The following is a 25,469-nucleotide window of genomic DNA, read 5'->3' as shown; positions in this document are numbered from 1 at the left end:
TTCTGACAATCAATACTTTGTAAAACTGTGAAAATATATACGAGTTATTCAAAGAAAAAGTTCTTAAAATTCTAAAATGTTATCTTCCTTCAAGAGGTCTAGCGTGTCAACTTTAAAACTGCAGATGCCAACTAAGGGATGTCACTCCTCACCCGGTTCTACAAGAATTTAGTCATTGAGCCCCTGCAGTTGCTGACCTTCAATACACCCAGGAAAGAATTCAGGGGTGAAAAAAAATGTTAGAACAGGCCCTCAGGTAGTTAGGAAGTTCTGATGAACCTGGATTCTTGCATCTTCCCCCACTCAGAAAAGCACTAAAGCCAGATCCCTGCTCCTGGTGGCCAGCAGACGCCTGGCACCGAGATGTGCGCCTGACTGCACGTACCCTTCACCAACACCACATACACACCGACCTGCCCCTTTCGCCTGCGCCAGGGTTTCTCAGAGGCACCCGAGAGGCTGCGTCCCTGGCTAGAGCCCTCAGCAAGACACCGAATCAACTCAACTCATGGCTCTTACATTGTGCGTTTTTTTTTCAGGGAGGCACAGGTTATAGAAATTGGTGTTTGGGATTTTGAGAAAAGCTCTTTTTGAAATTCAAAAGTTAAAAATAAAATGAATGGTGCATTTTTTTCTAAGAAACATTATAAATAATTTAGGGAAATATGAGAATTTCACAGCTGTTCAGGAAAAATCCTATTTCCCGAAATAACACTTTGCACAAACATTTAAGACTTTCAGATCAGCCATCAACCCCAGATTGCTCCTGGCAGGCTGGCCAAATTACAGCGTGGTCTTTTAGAAGCCAAACCCTGGAGCCGACACGGATTGAAGAAAATCCCGTTGCAGGCTGAACAAAGGCCCTGGCAGAAGACTCTTAGGTCTATGAACTGGGAAAGTAAGTGAAAATGCCACCAAACCCAAAGTAGTGGAAGAAGCCAGTGTTTCCAGCAAACGATGACGGAATATTTGTTTGCTTATTCCACTGAGATGCCTATGCATATTTAAGCAGGTTCATAATTTAAATCCTGACTGGTCTCTAAGATTGCAAATTGCTCCTTTATTTTTCACTAGTCAGCTTTCCACGCTCATTTAGGTTTCATTTTACCTCTGTAAAATTATTGGGGAAGTAAAAAATATATAACATAATAAATAACAAGACACCACTGAAAATGAATCAGTAGCCCTGCTGTGGACTGACCTGGGTTCCAGACCCAGAGGTTGTATACCATCTTATCTCCTCAAACATGGACAACCCAAAGCTCTACTCACCCATCCGTAAATACATGTACACATGTACACACACACACTAACACAGACACAAAAAATAAAAGGAAAAACAACACACAGAGTGCTGTTCCAATTAACCACCGCTGCGTTATCAAAGCACCCCAGACTTACTGGCTTAACACACTAGTATTATTTCTCACGGTGTTGTGGGCTGTCTGGACTCAGGTGGGAAGTCCTCGGGTTGGAGTGAGACGGAGGCTGGGACGGACTCATCGTAACACCCGAGAACGCAGCCAGCAGCGCTGTCCGAGGGCCTGCACAGGCCCCTCCTGTGGCCCAGGCGTCTCATTTCACGGGCTGGGTTCCTACAGGGAACATCCCAAGAGCAAATGCTCCCAGATACTCAGATGGGAACTTCGAGAGTTCTTATGAACCAGCCTAGGAAGTATCAGAATGTTACTTCTGCCATATTCTACTGGTCAAAGAATCACTAAAGCCAACCGAGATCCACGGGAAGGGGACTCCACCCTTTCATGGGGGAGAGGCACAATCACACTGCAGCAGAGCGTGTGAGATGGGAGATATTAGTGCGGCGATCTGGGGAAAACACAATCTGCAGTAATGCAACAGGACGTCAGAAAGTAAAGGGGAGCGTGGATTAGGCTGGGAATACCATCAGATTGGACATTCCTTACCAGCTGTATGTTTTATGGAGCTTTCAAATCCTATCTGTTCTCTGCATTCTTTTAATCAATACACTAGAAGCTTCAGATGGAAATTTACTACAGCAGCAGCATGAAACCACACTTTATTCCTAAGTTACGAATAAGAAAGTGGCAGAATAGAGAAAAAATTCTTGCTGAAATATAGTCTTACCTTTAAGACAATAAATCCAGGTAAAATGTGTAAAATCCAAAAATCTAAATCAAAACGTCTTCCTATTCTTGTTTATCTCTTTTTTTTCTTCTCTACTTATTATTTTATTTTATTTTATTGGCCACACCACATGTGGGATCTTAGTTCCCTGACCAGGGATCGAACCCACAGCCCCGGCATTGGGAGCACAGAGTCTTAACCACTGGACTGCCAGGGAAGTCCCTTGTTTAACTCTTTTTGAGATAAATCATGTATTCGGTTACTAAATCAGCAAAAGGATAATAATTAATTGCAAGGACTATCTACTTTTATCAATAGTCCACAAACTGATGGTTTCACAGGACATTTAACAAAAATCAATTCCAAATTGTGTAATGTCTTTGGAAGAATAATGTTTCTAAAAAGTTTCCTCTAAAACCTATATTTTATTACATTATCCATTTAAGATGTGTAGCTCTTTTCGTGAAAGTGTTGAGGTAGACTAAAAATAGGCATGATGTAAAAATTCTTAAAATGACTTTGAAAATGCAAGGGAGAGTGTGTAAGCAGAGCCGGGAATTTGCTATTGGCAGCAAAGCCTTTCAAAGGAGAACTGCCCATTATTCAAGTTGGTAAATTGTTAAATTGTTTAAGTTCACTAATCAAAGGAAATGACAAAATCCAAGAGAGAAACAAACATTTTTCTGGAACTAAACTACTGATACTATATATACAGCATCTCCTTGAGTATAAAATGTGTATAAAGGAACAGAGGTATTATCTGGATAAAACAGCCTGGGCCAAATAAAAAGTATACACACAGAACTCAGAATTAACTAATTCTATCATTTAAAGACTCTTTACTGATTGCCTGTTATATGCTGTGCCTGGTACTCAGAAAACTTAAAAATTATTTCAAGAAAAGCAAAAATATGTATATTTAATAGGGAGTCGCTCTTAATAATGTATCCCACTGAGAGGCCGGGAGAGACACCCCCCAAGGAAGCCCTCCTCAGAAGGATGGGAGTGGATGGAGGAGACCAGCCGGACGCGTGGCCAGTGGTCTCCCGCGTTACAATCTCAGTAGCTATTTCATTGTTGCCTGAGAGCCTCAGATGGAAATATTAGGACAAATATTTTAAAAGTCTCAATAGATACAAGTAATGTCACCTGTATGTTAATGAATAAACAGTAATTTGCCACACCCACATGAAGAAGAAATTGGTCTAGAGTGTGTCTATTCGTCTATATTTCAATCTATAATCAATCTGTAAACAAAGTTATATAGCCTCACTCAAAATGGATTTTTATTATTCTTAATAAAAGAATTAATCTTGAGCTATTGGGTATTTGCTTCCTATTTTTGTATAAACATCAAATATTCATTTTAAAAAAGGTTCTTTCATTCCCAGATAATGTCTGTGATGAAACCATCATTAAGAGACTACACACGACCTCTGGCCTCATGGCATTTACATTCCAGCCCCAAACAGGAAATGATCTACGGTGTGAGACCTCCTATGGGTGAGGAAATAGATGTACTGTGAAAACATGAGAAATGTCAGTTCCCTGATTCAAATAGGGTAGAGCCAGGAGAGAGGAGTGGAGCCTTCCTGGAAGAAGTAATTTCTTACTTCAGGATGAAGAGGAGAGGTCCAGGTGAAAAGGAGCAGGAACAGTGTTCCAGACAAAGGGAAGAGCAGGTGCAAAAGCTCAGAGGATGGAGAGAGCAAGTTTTAAAAAAAAAAAAAAAAAAACCGTTCTGGAAGAAGTCCTGTTTGGCTGGGCTGGGGGAGAGTAAGAGGAGAGATAGACAGGGATGTGAGTAGTTTCAATTATTTTAATTGCTTTTTACATTTCCAATGAGCAATTGGGAATCACTGAAGGGTTTAAGCAAGTAACTGATGGGAGGAGATTTATCTGCATTTCAGAAAAGTCACTAGTTATAGAATGGAGAGGAGATGGAGGGGTCATGCAGAGAGATGGGGAAACCGATCCGTTCTGTATATAATGGTAGACTCCCACGGAAGGGTAGGGAAATGAAGAAAAGTGGTAGGATTCTGAAAATTCAGTACTTATGACATAGAGTCTAAGGATTTAGTGATTGGTTAAAGTCAGGTGGTGAAAGGCAAAGAAAGTCTTCTAACTATCCTTAGAATAAGGCCCAGTTTATCTAACTCTTTAAAGTCTACCATGAAGAATGTTTTATTATTTTATGTAATGAAAAATGTCAATTTTTAAATGCGAGCTAGGATCTTAAAACAATTTAAGAAAATCAGTTGCTTTATTTCATAGTCACTTTTACAGAAAAATGGTCCATTTGTTTGTAATTAGCCTACTCATAACACAAATATCTACTTTTAAGAAAAGCAGTATGTTAATGTAGCCAATTTGCCATTAAGATATTTAATTTCAAAACCAGGAAAAAAACAATTCAATCAAAAATAGACAATACTGATGAAAACTTTACAGTATTCTAACTTTCCAGTTTCCTCATTGTTCACACTTGCACCAAAAGAAAAAAATAAAATAAAATCGTGTGTAATTTAAAGGTATATTAACTAAAACTGCCTATTGACTTTGAGGAAAACAGACTCAGGACTATTTAAAATAATGCTGCCCAGGGAAAATAAAAGGCATTAACAGCCATTAAGGCAAGTCACAAATATTAGTCGCCATGTAATGTTAAATTTTCTAGTAGCCATGTTTAAAAAAGGAAAAAGAGCCAAGTGAAATTAACATTAATGATACATTTTTATATAACTCAGTATTTCCAAAATTTTATCATTTCACCATGTAATCAACATAAAATAGGTGTGAGCTATTTGCATTCTTTTTGAAGCCTGGTGTGTGTTTTACCCAGAGCATGTTTCACAGGCTGAGCACTCACGTGGAGACCACCCTGCCGGGCAGGGCAGCTCTAGAACAGGAGAAACCGCCAGGAGCTGCCCATCCTCTGCTGTCCCACTACACACTTAGCAGTCGGTCACAATGAGTAAAGGGTAAAAAAAAAAAGTAAACCGTTTGTTGACACAGATGTGGCCACTGACAATGTTAAAATTAAGGGAGAGGAACTACAACAGAAACTTAGCTGAGGTGACAGCAGTCAACAGAAGTATTAAACATGGAAATGTATTCAAAACCCCCAAATCCCAAAATACTTTCACATCTCAAACTTTAATCCATGTAAAGTAATCCATTTAAATGCAACCTGTTAAAGGTTAATTTAAATATCTCCTGGCAGCTACTTCATTTGGAAGTGGCAGCTTTTTTGGACACCAGTAGTTTCGTAAATCCATGGCAGGGACCACAAACCAGTTTCCATTTTGATTTAATGCTGTTTTTAGTTTATAAGAAAAATGTCACTATGTAAACCACCAACATTTTGATTAAACACTACAGTTCTTATTTTGGCTGTTAAATCAATAATGCAGCTGGATTGCAAGTAGTTTACATTCCCCCCAAACTGGGCTCCGGTTCAGCTAGTATTGCACTGACATCATTTTCCAGCAAGATCTGGCTGCTTTCAGCTGCCAGTTTAGAAATATCCTTTACAAACAACCACATAACACTCAATGTTAACACATTTCAAGGAGAGGGTCTCACAAATGCCTGTGCTTAAAATAGGACAGTCAATCCCAAAATAGTCTCCCACCTAGTGTGTCATTTGCTAGTATAATAAAAAAAAAAAATAAGGTAATTTTAACAAGAAGACAAAGGCCTTTAACGACATTATTTATCTTTGACTTCACCTGAGACTGACTTTGGAAGATTTCCTATTTTCCTCTCCAGAGTAGATTAACTAATATGTAACCAGGAGCAATGATTCTCAAATTTGTTTTGGTGGCAGGCGCTTTCTCCGAAACAGCGAGCTTCAGGTAGAATATCACAGATACTGATGTACTATTTAATTACGCTATGCAAACTCGGAGTGACTTACAAGTAGAAAATAAGCCCATGTTATATACATAAAACCACAGCTACTAGCACAAAGAACTATTTTTTAAAAGGCAGCTGCACAGATCACAACATGTTGAGTCTTTCAGAGACCACTAGTTTACAACTTGAGTATTCAGCATCAGTACCAAAAATTAAAGAAAAAATATGAAGGAAAAATGCTAAAATGTATTCAAGACCATCCAATAATTATTATTTTACGTGCATTAGCAAAAATGTCACTATGATTCCATTTCAGCAGCTAGACACTCATCCAGCTGGCTGAACAAAAGGATTCTAGAGACTACATTGGAAAATCAAAAACTCAGAACTTTTAGCTCCAGGACCTCAAACTGCTCACCTGCAGAAATTCTCTGACATTAGATCCCAGCACACGCAGGATTGTGTCATAACCAGATTCTTGACAAAAGACGAAAAACATCTTCCCAAACATTTGGAGGATTTCTCCAGCATTGAGATCTAGTTTATAGATTTGAGAGGCAACAGAAAGAAAATATATTAGAGATGGAAAACTGTTAGTGGGAGGAATGAAGACAAGTGCATAATAAAACATGTTAAATATCCTCAATTTCTGTGCAGAGTGAACAGATCACAGGAAAAACATCTGGCCAGGAAAATACAATGAAATCTGAGAAGACAGCATATTGACGTGTTAACAGGGTAAGTTGGTACTTAAAGCAAAGCAGTTTCTCAGCTTGCATGACAAAATTTTGAGCTTTTTTAAACTTATACTTAAGGTATAACCTACTTTTTCCAAAAAATACAGAAGGATCTTGAAAATCATCAAGAATGCACATGATAACATTGTGGTGCACCATTATTTTTCTTTATATAAATATGCATATTTAATAACTCGGTTGCATATAGTATGTACCCTAAGATCCTGTGTTTTTCTTAATATTCAATTATTAATACTTCCTAAAATTTAAAATTTTTTCTTAATATCAATTTTAATCACTATTTTAACCAACACAGATATGCAACAATTTATTTCACCAATGCCCGCTTGTTCAAAATGTAGGCTTTTCCAATTTTTGATAATGTAAGTAACTCTGAAATGAAAACACCCATAAATCTTAATGTTAATAAATCTAATCATTTCTTTTAAAAAAATTTCTAAAGGATTTGAACATTTTTTTAAAAGATTTTGACTGATGATGCAAAATTATTCTCCAAAAACTCTTATCTCACCATCAGATTTTAAATGTGTACAATTTCCCCTTTAACTCTACCCTTGACTACACTAGATATTTAATTTTTTTTAATTGCCAAATTTGTATAAAAATTATTTCACATTTGTGTCCATTTTGATTACCAATGAGGCAAGAGACTTTTCTTACAATTTACCATGCTTTTTTCTGGTAATTCTTGTACCCTGCAAAAGGTAGCACTTGCTCTTCTAGCTATACTTGACAAAGCTAAAAAGCATACATCTAGTCTGTCCAACCTGTAGCCTAGCTGTAAATTAAGTACCATGAAGATGTGAGATACTACTCTGAGAACAACATTTTTCCCATGAAGTTTTTTTTCTTTTGGACTTTGCCTTCCTTGCATGAGTTTTGTCTAATGCAGACCTCAGTTTCTTGTTTCTTTTACCAATACCTAATAAAACCTGTGATTACAAAAGAGATTTGGAGGTAATATTTTCTGCATTCTACACTTCTGTAATTACTGTGCTGTTGACATGGCAACATTAAGTTATTATCGCGTTATGAACTTATTACATTAAGTATCAATACTTTTTTTTCCTTCCTCAACACATGGCTCTTTGTGGGGAGGGCCAGAGAGCTCCTCTCTTCTCTAAAGAGTCTGTGAAAAGAACAGTGGGACTCAGTGTGGCCTGAGGCTAACATTACACGTGCCTGTGCCCCGGCCGGGGCTGGGCAGCACACGCCCTGTGCAGCTCACACCGCGACCTCGGGCCACGCGTGCCTCTGGACGTCTACGGTGGCTTCAACCAAAGAAGGAGAGTCACATGTAACTCACTGAGGACTTTGCTTGCGGCAGCAACCAGATCATACGTTTTAGAATCTTCATATATTATTCGGACAAGAAACTGCCCTTCTTCATCCAACTGTGCCTCTCTCCTAGAAAACAGAAACAAGACAGACAAATAAAAGAACAGCTACAATGACCATATAAGAAATGGCTGCATATCTGGAACAGAATTTACTTTTGGCAAATTTGGTGAAATCAGTGACAGGTACCTAAAAGTCTAGTGATTACAAAGATCTTATTTCACATCCCCCTCCCCAAATTAAAAATGATATATTTAAGTATGTTTTAACAAGATTAACATTTGTAAAGTACTCTAATGCCCAATACTATACCTGATATTAAATAGAATCACGAAATAACTTTTGGTTAAATTAATGGGCAGCAAATATGCGTTGAGTCCCTCTATGTGCCAGGCACAGTTAGAGGCACTAGGGATACAGCCTTTAGTAGGAGAGAGTACCAACCTCTTGGAACAAATGTATTCTAGGAGGGGAGAGAGAAGAGGCATAAAACTAAGATATAACTAAGATATATATGTATACACACACACACACATATATATATATATAATAATGGCAAGTAGTTTGGAGAAAAATAAAGCTGGGCAAGGGGGTAAGGGACTCAAGTACGACAGCCGGAAGCATCACTGAGAAACCGGCAATGGAGTCAAGCGTGAAGCCTCTCTGCGGGGAGCCCTGAGCAGCCTGGGAGCCCCGGACGGGGGAAGAGTAGGTGCAAAGCGCTGGCGGGGGCCGTCCAGGGCATTGGAGGAGCGGCCGAAGCTTCAGTGAGGGGACGGATCCTGAGGCTGCACTGAGCGTGGGTGGAAGGCACACAGGACGCAGAAAGGTCACAGCAAGGACAGAGCAATGTCACAGCAAGGACAGAGCAATGTCACAGCAATGTCACAGCAAGGTCAGAGCAATGTCACAGCAAGGTCAGAGCAATGTCACAGCAATGTCACAGCAAGGACACAGCAATGTCACAGCAAGGACAGAGCAATGTCACAGCAATGTCACAGCAAGGACAGAGCAATGTCACAGCAAGGACACAGCAATGTCACAGCAAGGTCACAGCAATGTCACAGCAAGGTCAGAGCAATATCACAGCAAGGACACAGCAATGTCACAGCAAGGACACAGCAATGTCACAGCAAGTACAGAGCAAAGTCACAGCAAGGACAGAGCAATGTCACAGCAAGGACAGAGCAATGTCACAGCAAGGTCAGAGCAATGTCACAGCAAGGACACAGCAAAGTCACAGCAAGGACACAGCAATGTCACAGCAAGGACACAGCAATGTCATAGCAAGGAGACAGCAATGTCACAGCAAGGTCAGAGCAATGTCACAGCAAGGTCACAGCAAGGACAGAGCAATGTCACAGCAAGGTCACAGCAAGGACAGAGCAATGTCACAGCAAGGACACAGCAATGTCACAGCAAGGACACAGCAATGTCACAGCAAGGACACAGCAAAGTCACAGCAAGGAGAGCAGGTTAGAGGCCACCGGGACATTCAGGCGAGAAAGGCCCGTGACCTGAGTCAGGGTGAAAGCAGTGGAGGGAGGGAAGTGGCCCAGATCCCGGTGTACATGAAGGTTCCACATGGCTCGCTGATGAAATGGACGCAGGACGTGAGAGAAGGGAAGGACACAAGGATGACACTGCGGTTTTGGCCGGAGCAGCTGGAAGGACGTTGTCACCAGGAGCTGAACTGGGACAGACGGCTGGCCGTGGACCGAGGGGTAAGGCCCAGAGCTCCGTATTAAACACGTGAAGCTTGCGGTGCCCGGTGCACAGGTAACGTCTTCCAGCACATCCTCAGCGTATCAAGTGCAGTGACTCAAAATAGACGCAGGATTAGTGATAGGAAATCGCAGTTATCAGTTAAATAGCTGTCATGGTTATGTATTTACTTTGATGGGATTTAGATTGTTTTCCTCAAACTAGTGTCTAAACGGGAGGAGAAGTCCATCGTTCCAAACACTGCCTGCCCTGGAAGAGCACAGCCGAGGTCCCAGGCACCTTGTCCACGTGAGATGCACAAACACAGGCAGCTCAGGGAGGACATAACTGGGTGAAGTTTCACCACAGGGGTTGGGAGAGCTCCTCCTCACCGCCTGGCAGCCTCCTGCCTCCTCTCCCTCGGAAGTGGGGCCGTCACAGGGGCTGCCCGTGGCTGTGACACCAGTGTCTGCTCCAAATGGCAGCACAGCTTGGGTCCAGGGAGGACAGACATTTCTTCAAACACCCTGTGTTCTTCGGAGCAGTCCATTTATTTGCCTGCAGTTACACGTAACAGTGCATGTGGGGGGAAAGCATGACTTTGGTGGGCACAAAGACGTGAACTTCAGAGCCCAGGATTTCCTGGTCGAATGAACTTGGACAAATCACATAAGCATGTAAGCATTAAAACCCCTCTCTCTCAGGGGAAAGAAGGATTGGGAGTTTGGGGTTAGCAGGTGTAAACTATTATATACAGAATGAATAACCACCAAGGTCCTACTGTAGAGCACAGGGAACTATATTCAATATCCTGTGATAAACCATCATGGGAAAGAATATGAAAAAGAATGCATATATGTGTATAACTGAATCTCTTTGCTATACAGCAGAAATTAACATTGTAAATCAACTATACTTCAATAAAAAAATTTTTTAAAACCCTCTCTTCTAAAATGGGAGCAATAATATAACCCACCTTGCACAGCTGTAGTGAGAGAAAGTGCAAAAGTGTGTTCTAAGTTGCTCAGGCATTTTATGTACATAACTGGTGACTGCAGCGCTTGCCACATCTATATATTCAAAAAAATCAAAGAGCTGCATACAAGCTGTGAAACCCTCCCTTTGGCTGAACATACGCTGCTGTTAAATGAAAGGAACACATCTTCAAAACTTCAAGTCTTTTTAATAACCGAAAGTCAGTGAAATATCCCCAAATTATGAAAATAGAATGTAAAAACACTGACTTATCTTTTGATAAATGCTATTGTGTAACTTACACATTCTAATTTCTAACTGTATAAAAATGTAAAGTATATGAAATGAAAAACTTAAAAAAATCCTCCACTATCCTGAGACAACCACCGCTTGTATTATATTCAGGTTCCTTATGCTTGAAAATAACTGAGTGTATAACACATACCAGATCATAATGCTTTAAAACCTCCTTTAGTGACTCAACTGTTTGATGGACATCTTTTCATGTCAATAAATATACCTTTCTATACCTTGACTACATAAAATTGCATTGGTTAGGCACACTGAAGTTTTAGTAGATATTAAATTCCTTTTATTTTTTCACAAGTCCAAACAAAATGTTGTGATGAACATCTTTGTAGCAGTATTTGTATTTCTATGTAAAAATTCTAGATTTAGAATTAAATTAAATTCTAATTTATTCTAGAAGAAATTCCTGATTTGCAGGATATGGAGAGTCTAATTTTTCTCATTTTGTCACTAACATTTTATTATGAAACAGCACTGGTCTACAGATTGGAATTTTGAAGCCTCTGATTTAGGGCATTCTAATAAAATATAAATAAATTTTAATTAAATATATAATAAAGGACAAATTAACTCATGCTCTCACTATGCCCTATTCTTTTTCTTCCAACTGAGATAAATCAAATGACATAAGTTTTTGTAATGAACTCAGTTTCTCAGAAACAGTCACCAATTCATAACCGTTAAACAGAATACAAAGTTCTGCACAAAATAGAGAAATGGCCATTTCCCTAGAAATCCCCTAACCATGAGTCAATGCATTCCCTCTTTTCTTTCTCTTGCTGTAATAAAATAAGCGCCTTTATCTTTTAAGCTTTATTTCCTGGAATAATCAGCCCAACATACTCCCCGGAGGGAGGCTAAGATATAAATTAAACAGCAGTACATGAAAGGAAATAATCGTCTTCTCAAAAATCTCACACTGAATTCCAATAAATTATTCAAAATGCTTAGAATTCCTTATTTACATTTGTCTTAGAAATCTTTGGGAACTCTGGGTCGCCCTTTGGGTCCTTTTCCCCCTGCGGGACGAGTCTTGCCACAAATAACTGAACCCCTATTATGCTCCAAGCACTTTTCTGAGCAGTTTTAATAGATGAATGAACGAAACAGATGAAGAGTCCTGCCTTCAAAGAGCTTTACATTTTAGCAGCTGGAAACAAACAACAAGCATGTATCATTATATTCATGTATTATCATATTTATATATTATTATGTTTACATAATATATATGCCCATTTTATAATTTATTACGAGGTGATAAATGCTACAAAAGAGAGGAGATCAGGATAAATGAAGGAGGAGGGGCAGGATACAAGGTTAAGCAGTGGCCACAGAGGCTTCCTGAAGCTACGTCTCAGCAAAGGGTCCAGAGGCAACACTTACGTCTGGGACCTCATCTCTCTGGACCCAACACACGTCTTTCTGCAGCCCATTCTTCAGATTCTTCCCTTTTCGGGGTAAAAGCTAACTGGAGATATTGCAAACACTTTACTGACAACTGGTCTGCTCCATTACACTGAACAGGAGAATGTACAGAGCCAAAGCAGCCATACCCAAAAAATTAATTTCTGGCAATATGGCCATTGAAGCCAGTAGACATTTTGAGTGAATGTCTCTCAATTCTCAACACTGCTTTTCTTCTAACTTTGAGGTAAACTTAGGTTCGTTCAGACTCCTTGCTGGCAAATGTTTTGGCCTCCAGAGAGCACAGACGTGATAATAATCTCTCAGCTCTACCTGTTCTTTGAGGGAAGAAAATGATTTTTCACCGGCTACCTGAGATCACAGACGGTGACCAACAAATGAAAGAAAGGTTGGGAAGTAAGCTGCTATTCAGGTCACAGAAACACCGCGCATAACTCAGGTAACGTCACCTTACAATTCTCTATCCCTCACTTTGTCACCCCATAACTTTCAAGGTTTTTTTTCCTCCTTAAAAGCAAAGTAAAGGATGGCTCAAATATATACACACAACATTTCTAACAATATTTGATTTATCTTCTTGATATGTAGAATTCCTTTTGTGCTTAAATTATCCAAATTCAGCCATGCACATTGACCAAATTTTCTAGACTCATTCATTATTCAGAATATATTTTTGGGCATCAATTTTGTTTAGAATGTTGCGTTACACAAGACAATTATATAATTTCCCGTTATATAAATTACATGCGGTTTACATGTGAGGAAAACACAGGCTTCTCTGAGAAACATGATTGAAAATTTTCCCCAAAATGAAACACTTTGGACATGTTTTTTTTTTTCCCAATAATTTTTAGCTGACAAAAAAGACCATATCAAGCCAAAGGCAAACTGGATTAAAATGTATTCAACGCTGTTCATGCATCAAACGGCAATCGACGAAACACTATCACCAAGTATCTTGGTGTGTGTGATTACACTCTGTTGTTTCCCATCATGACTGTAACAAGCCCCGGATAAACCCAGACGACCAGTCTCCCACTGTTTCCAAATAGTGTGACTGACGTAGTTCGTGTCATCTTTCCCTGTACACTTAATAACTGTGTTTGGGGTTAAGCATTAGATCTTTCTACTTGCTGCATTACTCCCTGAAAGAGGTCAGCAGACAGTAATAAATATTTAGAGAAGGTTTAGTTCTAAGTTTGCCTAAGTGAGGTGGGGTGAGGTAAAAAGGCAATTTCTTTGACCACCAAGTAAACCCAGATGGAAAGATGCTCAACTGGTTTCATCCCAGGTCACCGTCTTCCCTTGCACATCACGGAGAGGAAGGACCCCACACGCACCGCCCCGAGGACGGGCGCGCCCACCTCTCACAGGCAGAACCGCGCTACCTGGGGCCGTGCTGGTGGCAGAAGAATCTAGGGAGAAGGCCTCCCACATTCAATGTCCCGAACATCTAACCGACAGTAGTCAGTAGCTGAAGAAGACGAAGGCGGAGGACAAGGAAACGGCGAGTGGAAGAAGCGGGGACAGCGCGGGGAGAGGTTTCCACTCAGCATCCAAACAATTAAAGCAAAGTTGCACTTAGTGTGTTGCTTAGCTGATAGAATTTATTACTTCAGATAGCCAAACCCAAACAAGTTCCACCTCTCCCAAGAGCTTTAAAAATAAAGTTCTAACTTTCACCTGGAAACAAAACAAGAAATAACTCTATTCTATATATTTGTAGCCATGAGAAGTATTTGAGTCTGTATACGTGAAAAATGTTCCCAGTAGCAAGCAGTTCATTTCCTACTTACTTTTAGAGATGGCTATTCGTTGGAATTTAAACTGATCATTTATTACACAAATTACCTTTCCCAAAAGGGTCGCAGATATTTTTATTATGGTGGGGTTTTATGGTTTTGTTTTTTTAATCACTGGTGCCTAACCCAGATGCCTGGATTAGAGCATGCACTCTGTGAATGTGTGCATGTCTGAAAAGAAGTGAATGAATTAATTAAATACATTTCCCTCCACGTGTTTCCAAACTCCCTACCAAAAATCAAACAATCACACGTTACTGGCAGAAGTTCAGAGTTTGTTTTCAAACTTGGGAAGTTTTTTATGATTTATTTTTTAAAGTTGTCAGAAATATCCAGGCAGCATTTCTCATAACTCCATACCTAAGGAGATATTCCTTACCTTCAAAATGTGAATGTATAAAACTGAATGCATATTCTGACACTGAGCTCCTGCTATTATACACCTTTCAAGGAAGTTTAGGATACTACAGAGACTGCTGGCTAGTAGGTAAAGAAGCTTCCCAGGGAGGTACGAAAACGGGAATTCTTAGGTGGGACAGGCTGAATACAGGAGTCTCAAAATAAGGTCTGGTCTCAGGCAGAAAAGATCAACACACGTCAAACGATCAACCTGACCAACGACAGCTCCCAGGGGTACCGATCCTGTAAAAACCATTATCCCAGCACATGCTGTATTACAGACAGTATGCAGGTATCGTCGTGACGACAAATCCTAGTATGGTCCATTTTAGTGACAGGTAAGGACGTTCAGGGCTGGCTTGTGTCCATCTGGTATTAAAATTAAAACCTCCCACCATAATACAAGGCAATTGCGATGTATGACACCTAAAAATTAAAACTTTACACTCCTTCATTTGGAGTGGCTGTGAAGTATTAACTACCTCTCAGTTTTCCACAGCACAACCCGACGATTGCCAAACAGTCTGAATCCCCGAAGGAGAGACTAGTTTGGGGGGTTGGGAGGAGAGAGGCCTCCTGCTCGGGCCCCCTTCCAGTTGGTGGCGGTCAGTCCTCTCAAGCCAGCGTCTTCACTCATCCAAGCCCTAGAAACGGTGACCGTCACGTTCTCACAAGCGACATGGATTTAGGCAAAGGACCACTCTGCATACATAACGGTATTTTTCTTCTGACTGTGTCCAGCTTGCCACGAGACAGTCTCATGAGTAAACTGCCCCAGTTCCGGAAACACAATCACAAACACTTCAAAGGCGCACTCGGCGGCAGCTCCATCAGGCAAATGAGTCCCTCAGCCCTGTGTGTCCTTTACCCTGAACTCGGCTCACGAGCACAGCGGCCCAGAGCGCTTCCAAAACTACACGAACTGCTCAGAATTTCCGAGGCTCTGATTTTCTTTAGTAGCGGTCCTGTTCCTGAATAAAACCACCTGTAAAAATATAACAGCCACAAGCACCTGGCAAGTGCGTGAAAAGTACAGGAAAACAGAAACAAAGATGGTAGTAGTAACACACATATATGTTGCCCATTTCCATGCTAAATTGCCTTTGGAAAATCGGAAAGGAGAAGCTCCTTAAGTCCTTGTTTGGGGAAAGCACATAATATGATCATTACAAGCCTATCTGGGTCCAAATCTCTGCTCTGATGATTAACAAATGAGTGGCTTGAGGCAGGCATTTAAAGTCCTGAAGACTCAGTTCCCTTATTTATGAAATAAGAATAATGAACGAATCTATCTTCTATGGTGGATGTGAGGATTAGGTGAGTTAACAAGTACAAAGCTTTTAGGACCACTACTGCGGAACATATGTAAGTGTCCAACACGTATGAGCAGCTACATTCAACACTGAAGGCCCTGGCGAGCATTCTCATCTGGTTTTTAAATTTAACTTCAGCATCACAAACGTCTACTTACAGTCTACGATACTGACTTTAAACAGCATCTTTGAGACACTTGCTAAAGGATTCAATCTTGCCCTGAATCCAACCCAGTAAGTGCCTCGGGGTTTATGAAATTGGTAATCCAACAGCAGTGTTCTTAGTCCTTTTATTATATCCATGTGTGAACGCTGACCCTCCCAAAAAGAGACGTTATAATTTACTGCTACATCTTCTGCCTTTGTTAATAGCAGAAATGCCCATTTCAACGGAGCTTATATTTTATTAAACAGTAGTTGAAGATGTCACCATTCTGGCATAATAAATCCTGGTTACAGAAATAAAATATTAAGTGTGATGAATATGCACGTGCTCTATTCTCTGGAAATTAAAAAATGAAAGATAATTCATATACATATTATAGATAGATAGATCCAGAGAGAAAGAAGGCTTCTGATAGTTATAGATGCTAGACTTCACTGAGATAAGACAGCTATTCATCAGATACTACCACAATTAAGTATTATAAACTTGTGCATGGGCTATGAAGGAAAAGTACAGCTGTGGAGGTGAAAGAAGTCTTCCCTTAAGAAGTAAGATTTGTCTTGCCATCTCAAAGCTGGGAAGTACTTCCATGTGCAGGACGGAGCGGGGCGTGCGGAGGGAGACCCTACCGACCACAGGCGTCCCCCTCCTGGACGGGGAAGGCCAGCCTAGCTGAGGAACTGACCCCCGGCCCATGGGGGTGCTGAGAGCAAGCGGGCCGTGGGGACTGAAAGGTCCCACGTTTGGGTGATCTGAAGACTGACCACCAAGACTTTCAATAGAGGAACAACGTAGTATTTCAGGACCCAGCAACAAAGGGAGGGACTTCCCTGGGGGCGCAGTGGGTAAGACTCCGCGCTCCAACGCAGGGGGCCCGGGTTCCATCCCTGGTCAGGGAACTAGATGCCACACGCACGACGCAACTAAGAGCCCGCATGCCGCAACTAAGACCCGGCGCAGCCAAATAAATAAATAAGTAAATAATTTAAAAAACAACAACAAAGGGCAATACATCAGGATACCCAACACAACCAAAGGCCGCGAATACAACAAGAAGGAACAATACACACATCAGAACGTCTCCCTTCTACCTGGAGTAGACACCTCTCACCTCAGTGTCACTGCAGAAAAAGCTGCTTCACTTGGCCGGACATAAACTGAGAAACCGCTCCCCACCCTCCCCACCCCCATTTCCTCTTTAATGAACAGAGAGGCAAAGCAGTGATGGAAAAGCCCCCAGGCCCCACGTCCTGGCAGGTGTCAGCCTCCGAGCCGGGCCGATTCTAGAGTTTTCCTTAGGTGTGTTTTCCTGGTGATGTCTGCACAGTATCGACTCCCGCTTATCACTTTCCAACACACTGATGAGAAACGTTTGCTAGCTTCTCACTCTGGAGAGAGGTGAGGGTGGGAAGGACAGCGCTCGTGGCTACCAGGACCAATGTCTAGTCAAGGTTCGCCGAAAGCAGGTCTGGGAATGAGGGTAGAGAAGACAGATCCTCTGGTTTCTCCTCTGGGGCTCACTGCAATGGACAAAGCTCCTCCTCTGACACCTTATTAAGTAACATGCGTCTATGATTTTCTTATTTCACAAAGATGATCAAATGCAAGGAAAACGAAGACCCAGCTTGATGTCTGGGGGATACTTCAGACCATAAAGGAGAAGCCCTGAGATGAGGGTGTGAGCTGGCTGACCGCCCAGGCTCCTGACTGCTCATAACACGGTCCGGGTTCTGGGTGAGCCCTGGGCCCCTGGGGGGGTCACGAGACGGGGTTTGCACTGGGCATCGAGTTCCACGGGCACAGGCGGCTTCAAGCACACCCACTGGGCCCCCTCCTTCTTTCAGGCTAACCGTCAGATCTTTCTACAGAAGAAGGTCCTGGTCTTTTAAACAATTATCTAGTTTACCTATTTTTTTAATTTATGCATTCATTTGTTTATTTGTACTGAGGAAGTTTCTGGGTATGAAAATTAATACGGTTTCACATTTGTACAGTATGTAACTACATTAGTTCCTATTTTTATCTTAAAAGGAGCAGTTGGGCTTCCCTGATGGCACAGTGGTTAAGAATGCGCCTGCCAACGCAAGGGACACGGATTCGAGCCCTGGTCCGGGAAGATCCCACGTGCCGCGGAGCAACTAAGCCCATGCGCCACGACTACTGAGCCTGCGCTCTAGAGCCCGCGAGCCACAACTACTGAGCCCGTGCCACAACTACTGAGCCCATGAGCCACAACTACTGAGCCCGTGTGCCACAACTACTGAAGCCAGTGCTCCGTGCTCCACAACGAGAAGCCACCGCAACGACAAGCCCGCGCACCACAACAAAGAGTAGCCCCCACTCGCCGCAACTAGAGAAAAAGCCCGCACGCAACAACAAAGACCAAACGCAGCCAAAAATAAATAAATATAAGTTAAAAAAAAAGAGCAGTAAACCTGCCATCGGAAGAGCAGAGCTGGAGCGCTGAGTCTTCAGCTTCCTGATATCATTTAACCTCTTACAGACTCAACTTCATCATTAAAAAAAAAGCCCTGAGCCCACTTATATGTGGAAACTAAAACACAAACTCAGAGAAATGGAGTAAAGTGGTTAGCAGGGGTTGGGAGGAGGGAAAACAGGGTGGCATTGCTCAGAGGGTACAGACAACCAGCTACAAGACGAACAAGTCTGGGGATCAGCAGTGCAGCATGGCGACTGTAGCTGATCCTGTATCACACGCTCAAATGCTGCTAAGAGAGGAGGTCTATGGACTTCCCTGGCCGTCCAGTGGTTAATACTCTGCACTCCCAATGCAGGGGGCACGGGTTCAATCCCTGGTCGGGGAACTAAGTTTCCCACATGCCACGAGTGTGGCCTAAAACAAAATTTTAAAATAAGTAAAAAATAAAGGAGTAGCTACAATGAGCATATTTAAAAAGAGAGAGAGAGAGAGAGTAGGTCAAACTTTCTCATCACAAAAAAAAGTAACTGCGTGACAGGATGGAGGAGATTAGCTAATACTACAGTGGGAATCATTCTGCAATTTACAAGTATATCTAATCCATACATCACACACCTTAAACTTACACAATGTTATGAGCCAATTACATCTCAATAAAGCTGGGGAAAAAATTGAGGTAGAAAGGCCTTTCTTATTTCAAATGGGTATTGTGGCACTCATGTGAAATTAGAGAGGAAAGGACTTTGGAAATTTTAAACAGCTTTTATAATAAAAAGTACTGTTACTATTTTAAAACCTACTTGAGCAAGAATATAGGAAGGTATAGAAATTTAATTATATCGCCTCAGGAATAGGAAAATCTGATTAAAACATGGCGAAATGTGGTCCCCTATTTGGTTTTAATTTGTTTTGACAAAATGAATATTAAGAGCATATGGAAGCAACCTAAGTGTCCATTAACAGAGGAATGGATAAAGAAGATACGGTAGATATAGACAATGGAATATTACTCAGCCGTGAAAAAGAATGGAATACTGCCATTTGCAACAACATGGATGGACCTGGCGGGTATTACGCTTAGTGAAATAATTCACTACAGAAAATGAAAGACAAATACTGTATGTTATCACTTATATATGGGATCTAAAAAATGAAACAAACTAATGTTTTTTAAAAAGAGCATATGCTGCATCTTCAAAAAAACAAACAGGAATTGGAGGAGGGGAGGCTAGAAGAATACAATGTAGGATGGATTCCAAAGTAGAGCTTGAGCAGAAAAAGAGCATCGTGAAAGGAAGTCTTCCTGTAATGTGCAGAAGGGGGAGAAGTGGGATGGGTCAGACGCAAAGAACCTGCTGGGGGCCATCAGAGTAAGAAGGGAACGTGCTCAGAGCCGGGAAGGAAGAACCTGAGCATCTCAGGGGCACCTCGCAGGCGAAGGACAGGTACCGGCTGCACGGCGTGGAGAAAGTAGCAAAGGGAGTGAAATGACCAGAAGCCACTACCTGTCCTAGAGTGATGAGTGCACACTTAGAGGGACGTGGCATGCGGATTCAACGGATCACTCTTATGTAGGCGGAGCTGGGGAAGGGACGAGCTGAAGAACTCTGGCTCTAGAGTGAAAATCGTTAACAGCTACCATTTATCTAACAGTTACTTATGAAGACCTGTGTTGAGCACTTTACAGGCATCATTCAACACATGACAACCCTATGAAGTAGTTATTATGTTTCCTTATAGAGCTGAGTCTTGGAAAGTTTAGGCAACTGGTAAAGTCACATAACTAGCTTACAGCCATGCATTTGCTTATATGAACTATAATGATTAATTCGTGATTAGCAAATTCAAGTAGATGCATTAATTTCAAAACTGGAAGATCAGAATATGCTATCCAACAGCCAAATGCTTCCACGTTTGAGCTACAGGCAAAAAAATCAAGATATAATAAGATTAGAAATATCCTGATATCTCTAGACTCTATTTGAAAGCAAGGATTATGTCACACACTTTTCCATCCTCATTGCCCGAACACTAGACTGTGCTCCTTAAAAATAAGCTTAACTAGAGAATGAAAGTAGGTTTGAATCACTGAATGAAAAAGTACGCTGCCCTGCTACAGATAAATCTCACAACACATGCCAAACATGTCTGCGTTCTTTACACAGGGAAGTAATCATCTTCCTGGCGGCCTTCTAAAGGAACATACTCCAATATTTATCAACTAACAGTGTCATTACTTCACTTGCAAATCACGTACCAAGATTCTGGACCCAGTAATTTGATGCAACGTTAGCGTAGCCAGGGCCGATGGGAGGGTGACAGAGATGGTTATTAAATCAAGTATTTAGGTGCTTTTCTAATATGTGTATCCTGACTTGATGTTTTTCCTGAAATGGCGATTGATATTTCTCATCCCTTAGGACCTATGGCTTCCAGAAAAGGCCATCTCAAAACTGAAAGGAAGCCAACAAAACAAGATCTGAGGTAGATTCAGAGGTCTCTTTGACTTTTTTACGTGTATTTATGGTCTAGATCAGAGGGGCAAACTACAGTCTCTGGGTCAAATCTCACCCACCACTGGTTTCCGCTGTTTGGGGATCTAAGAATGGCTTTTACATTTTTTAAGTGGTTACACTTCAATGGTTATACAGGTATACATAATATCATCAATATTGACTCGTGGCCTGCAGCACCTAAAATATTTACTATTCAGCCCTTTAAGGGAAAGTTTGCTGACCCTCAGTTTTGACAATTTTTCATTTTCTTACAAAGAGGAATTTAAATAAAACTGTTGTGAAATGGTTATATTGTTGGTAATAGTGTACGTGGATGCGGAGTTTACAATGAAGCATTTCTGGCTCTAACCCACTTAGAATTTTCTGTCTGGAATCTGTTACTTAGGATTTTACTTGTCCTTAAATGTTTGGCATACTTTCTGAAGAAGGAAGGATGGCCACTTCCTCCTAAACCAAAGAAGTATTATACGAAATTTTATAAACATCAATTTAGACAGTTTCTCACAGAGCAAAAAGGAAGCTAGAGGAGTCTGGAATTTACTGAGACAAAAAAGTTTTTTTTCATATATTCAGTTTCCATAAAAAGGTAAGCCTGAAAGTATCCTGGACCAGTGACAGCAGCAACCCTCCCTGCAGCAGATGGTGAGGTCAGAGGAGGACTCAGAATCTCCCAGGGAGCATTTTAAACTTAAACCCTGCCAACCTCCCCCGTCCTGCCCCACGCGGTGAGCACCTCTGTGGAGCTAAGCAAGTACTCTTCCCGGGAGCACACAGTGACCCCTCAGGGGTCCTCACAGCGAGCCGCTCTAAGGTCCTCCACGCAGGAAGCTCAGCAAGGTTCTCTGTCCAGATACTAAACCGCATCCAAGACAAGATGTGCTTCACCAAGAGGGATGCTGAGACAAAAGAGAATCAAACTTAACAGCCGGGCTGCCAACACTAGTATAACTAACAGCATTTCTCTTGCAGGGGCACACAATCCTTGAGGTCATTTTGTAGGAAAAAGATCCATATGATTTGCTTCATGTTTTGTATGATTTAAATTATTAGCACTTAAACAGATGAAGGATACTGCTTGATGCTACTTAAAAATAAATTCGTGAGTTAGACAATATTGATGTTTAATTGAAAATTAATACATTTTTTAAAAGGAAAATGCAACAACAGTCTTAGCGTGATTTGGTAGAGTTAAGTTCTCACATCGAGGGGATTTGTAAATTTTTAGATATTTTTGACCTTCTCTGTGGAAAATACGGCCAATGTAAACAAATCACTCGATACTTCAATTTTTAAATTTCCGACACATTTCCCTATGAGGTATTATTTTTCATTTCTGTATCTGACTGTGATTGAAACTGATAATGGGTAAGACACACGTTCTAAATCCAATAAACATACATCAGACTGTTTCACCACAACAGCCATCCTGTGCTCTCAAAATTCTAAACATATTCACTACCATCACACATCCACCGGGAAATTTGGGAATTTCTAGCTTACAGATGAGACATTACCACGTGGGAGATATACATGGCGCTTTCATACATTCACAGAGAAAGCGGCTTAAAAACAATCCTACACTGAGGTTACACTGTTTAACATCTTACTTTTGATGCCTGCCTTCTCTGTAACTCTGTCTACCAAGAAACATAAAAATTAGGAAGGTATTAATAAGGTGGATAAAAAGTTCAAATCCCAAAGCAAGCTTTAGGGCCTCGATTCTCATTTGCTTGAACCACGTAACTCTCAAATCCCCACTTCTCTTTATAGTATATAGATGTGCTCCGTGGGCAACCTAAGTGGGTTATGGAACCTGAAACAATGCTCAAGGGTACAGACCCGAGGGGGGGGAAAGTTGCATTCTACTGCTTAATATTTAATCCTGGGCTTTTCCACGGAAACAGATCTGTAGAAGAAATCACTACCGCGGAACTGCACGATAGAGGCTGTTGGCATTCACTGCCACTAACTGTCCTACATCTAGGAGCAAACGGCATAAAGCATCACCTACGTCACGTAACAGAAGGAAATCGGTGAGCACAGGCAATGAGAGTGAATAAGAGCAAGGTGTGCTCTGCCCAGCGGGGAAAACACCCTCTCTCCCTCTGGCTGCCTGTGGCGGTCGCACTGCCGTCCCAGGATGCAAATCCAGAGAGACCTGGGTGTCGGCGTGGCGACTCGGCTGCGGTCACGCATACACGTTACACGCGAATTTCACCAGAGTGAGAGGGAGAAAAGGAGGGAGCGCGGCTGGGCTGCAACGCTCAGGGGTCCGCAGGGACGATGCCCCGGTCGCTGCAGCAGGTCTGAACTCCCGCGGCTGCGGTATTTCCGCGCACGTGCAGGGCTCTGGGCTCGCAGCTCTGGACAGAAAGCAGGGGGCCCTCCTACCGCCGGCAGCCTTCACCACGGCACAAACCAGACGTAAAGACGGGGCGGGGGGCGGGAGAGGTGTCCCCCCGTTTCAGAGGGAAAAACGCGCTCGGCTCACAGCTGCTCCGAAGGGAGCGTCCGCACCCGGAAAGGCGTCCCTGCCGCGCGTGCCCGCGACGTGTGCGAAGGGCCGCCAGCCGGTCTCGCTCCGCTTGCGAGGCCCCCGCCGTCCCCGCCGCCCCTCCGCGTGGCAGCCGCCGGGCCGCGGGCAGCGCGTTCCCACGCCCGCCGGGGCGGAGGCCGCGCGGCCCCCGGGCTCCCTCCCGCCCGCCCCCCCCGGCCGGCTCCGAGCGTGGGAGCGCGGCGGCCCCGGGCAGGAAGCGGGGCGGCGGGCGCGCACTTACTTGATGTCCTCCCACACCTCCGGGCCGTAGTTGCGGATCACCAGCAGCTCCAGCGCGTGATTCACGAAGCCGTACTGCGGGGTCGGGGAGAGCCGAGCGTCAGGGACCGGCAGCGGGGCAAGGCGCCCGGGGGCCCGGCGGCCCCGCCGCGCCCGCGACCCGCTTCCCCGCCCCCCGCGTCTGCCTCCTCGGCGGCCGCTCGGCCGGGGGGCGCGGGCGCGGGGGAGGGGCGGCCCCGGCGCCGGCCGCGCGCAGAGCCCTTCGGTCCCCGTGCTCCCCACCCCCCGGCCGCCGACACGGGCTGGGCCTCCGGAGGGCACGCGAGCCCGGCCCCTCCCCGGCCGCCTGGGACGGCCGCCCCCCGCCTCGGCCGCGCGCCCCCTGCCCGAGCTCGGCAGGCCGCGCGCGGTGCGGACCCCGGGAAGCCGGGCACCGGCCGCCCGCGCCGCGACCCCGGCCGTTCCGGTCTGCCGGCTCCGGACGCCGGCGAGCCGCCAGGCTGCCCCGGGCCCCCGCGCGTCCGCGGCGCTCGGCCGGTCCCCTCGGCGGCCAGGCCCCACCGGCCGGCGGGACGCGCGGCCCGGGCGCCGAGAGCACTCACCATGGTGTCCGCGCCCGCTCGGCCGAGCGACCCAGGCGGCGGCGCCCGGCCCGGCGCGCCCCGATGCCCCTCCCGCAGCGCCCGCGCGCCGAGCCCCCGGCTGCCGCCGCCCCCCGCCTGCCGACCAATCCGCGGCCGCGCAGCGCAGGGAGCTCGGCGGCTGCGGTGCCGCCCCGCCCGCTGACGAGCTTTCGTTTGAGGCCGCGGCAGGGACGGTAGAGCAGCCGCAGCGGCTCCGCGCACCAGTTCTGGGGCGGGGGGTGCAGCCGCTGCGTCCTCCCACCAAACGTATTCTTATGCAGAGGTCTGCCCCGCGGGGGGAGCACCGACTAATAAGGAGGGGCGCGCGCGCGTGCGTGTGTGTGTGCAGACCAAGGGGAGGGGGTGTGTGTGTGCGTGTGTGCGTGTGCAGACCCAGGAGGGTGTGTGTGCGTGTGTCTATCTCGCAACGCACACGCCTCGAGAGGAACGCGCCCTCGCGCTCGGCATCCTCCTGTTCAGTGTAGTGCTGCAGATAGACGTTTCCTCCGTGGCTTGTTCGCTCAACGGCGTTTATGGCAAACTGAAAGCTAGTAAGACTGCGCTCATCACGGTTCACTTTTCGTCAGTGAGACTAGTTGAGAGAGCTAAAATTTTCAGTAACACAGTTTGCATGAGCATCGTGTCAACCAGATCTGCCCGTTACTCAACTGCCCTGCCAGGTCCGGGGGGCGCTGGACCCCATCCGGGTGGGACACCTGACCCCGCACCACAGCCAGGGGCCACGACTCCAGGGAGTCCGCGGCTGGCCACGATTCGGCCTCTGTTGCTCTTTCTCCGAGGGAACTGCTGAACTGGAAAAGGCCGGGTACCAAACGAGCAGACTTTTAATTAATCCACTTCCGGTCTCCGTTCTACCAGGCACTTAGGTTAGTTAATGCCCCGAGCTCCACCGCGGGGAGATGACCGAGCAGGAACTGTCTGCTGGTTAACACTCCGTGCC

General features: G+C 44.0%; 1 protein-coding gene across 1 annotated transcript in view; it reads right to left on the bottom strand.

Moving 5' to 3' along the window:
* GUCY1B1 (guanylate cyclase 1 soluble subunit beta 1) overlaps positions 1-24,676 on the bottom strand; it is a 51,025-nt gene extending 26,349 nt beyond the window's left edge. The window contains exons 1-4 of the mRNA XM_082391336.1: positions 24,488-24,676; positions 23,887-23,960; positions 8,029-8,129; positions 6,383-6,501 (exon numbers count right to left, since the gene is read on the bottom strand). Coding sequence (XP_082247462.1) covers positions 6,383-6,501; positions 8,029-8,129; positions 23,887-23,960; positions 24,488-24,490 — 297 coding nt within the window. The 5' untranslated portion in view covers positions 24,491-24,676. The remainder of the gene's footprint in view (positions 1-6,382; positions 6,502-8,028; positions 8,130-23,886; positions 23,961-24,487) is intronic.
* Between the last annotated feature and the right edge of the window lie 793 nt (positions 24,677-25,469).

This window comes from Balaenoptera borealis, assembly GCF_965194805.1.
Source record: "Balaenoptera borealis genome assembly, chromosome: 4".
NCBI lineage: Eukaryota > Metazoa > Chordata > Mammalia > Artiodactyla > Balaenopteridae > Balaenoptera > Balaenoptera borealis.
Note: the sequence above shows the minus strand (reverse complement) of the source record. Positions and strands in the feature narration are given on the sequence as shown.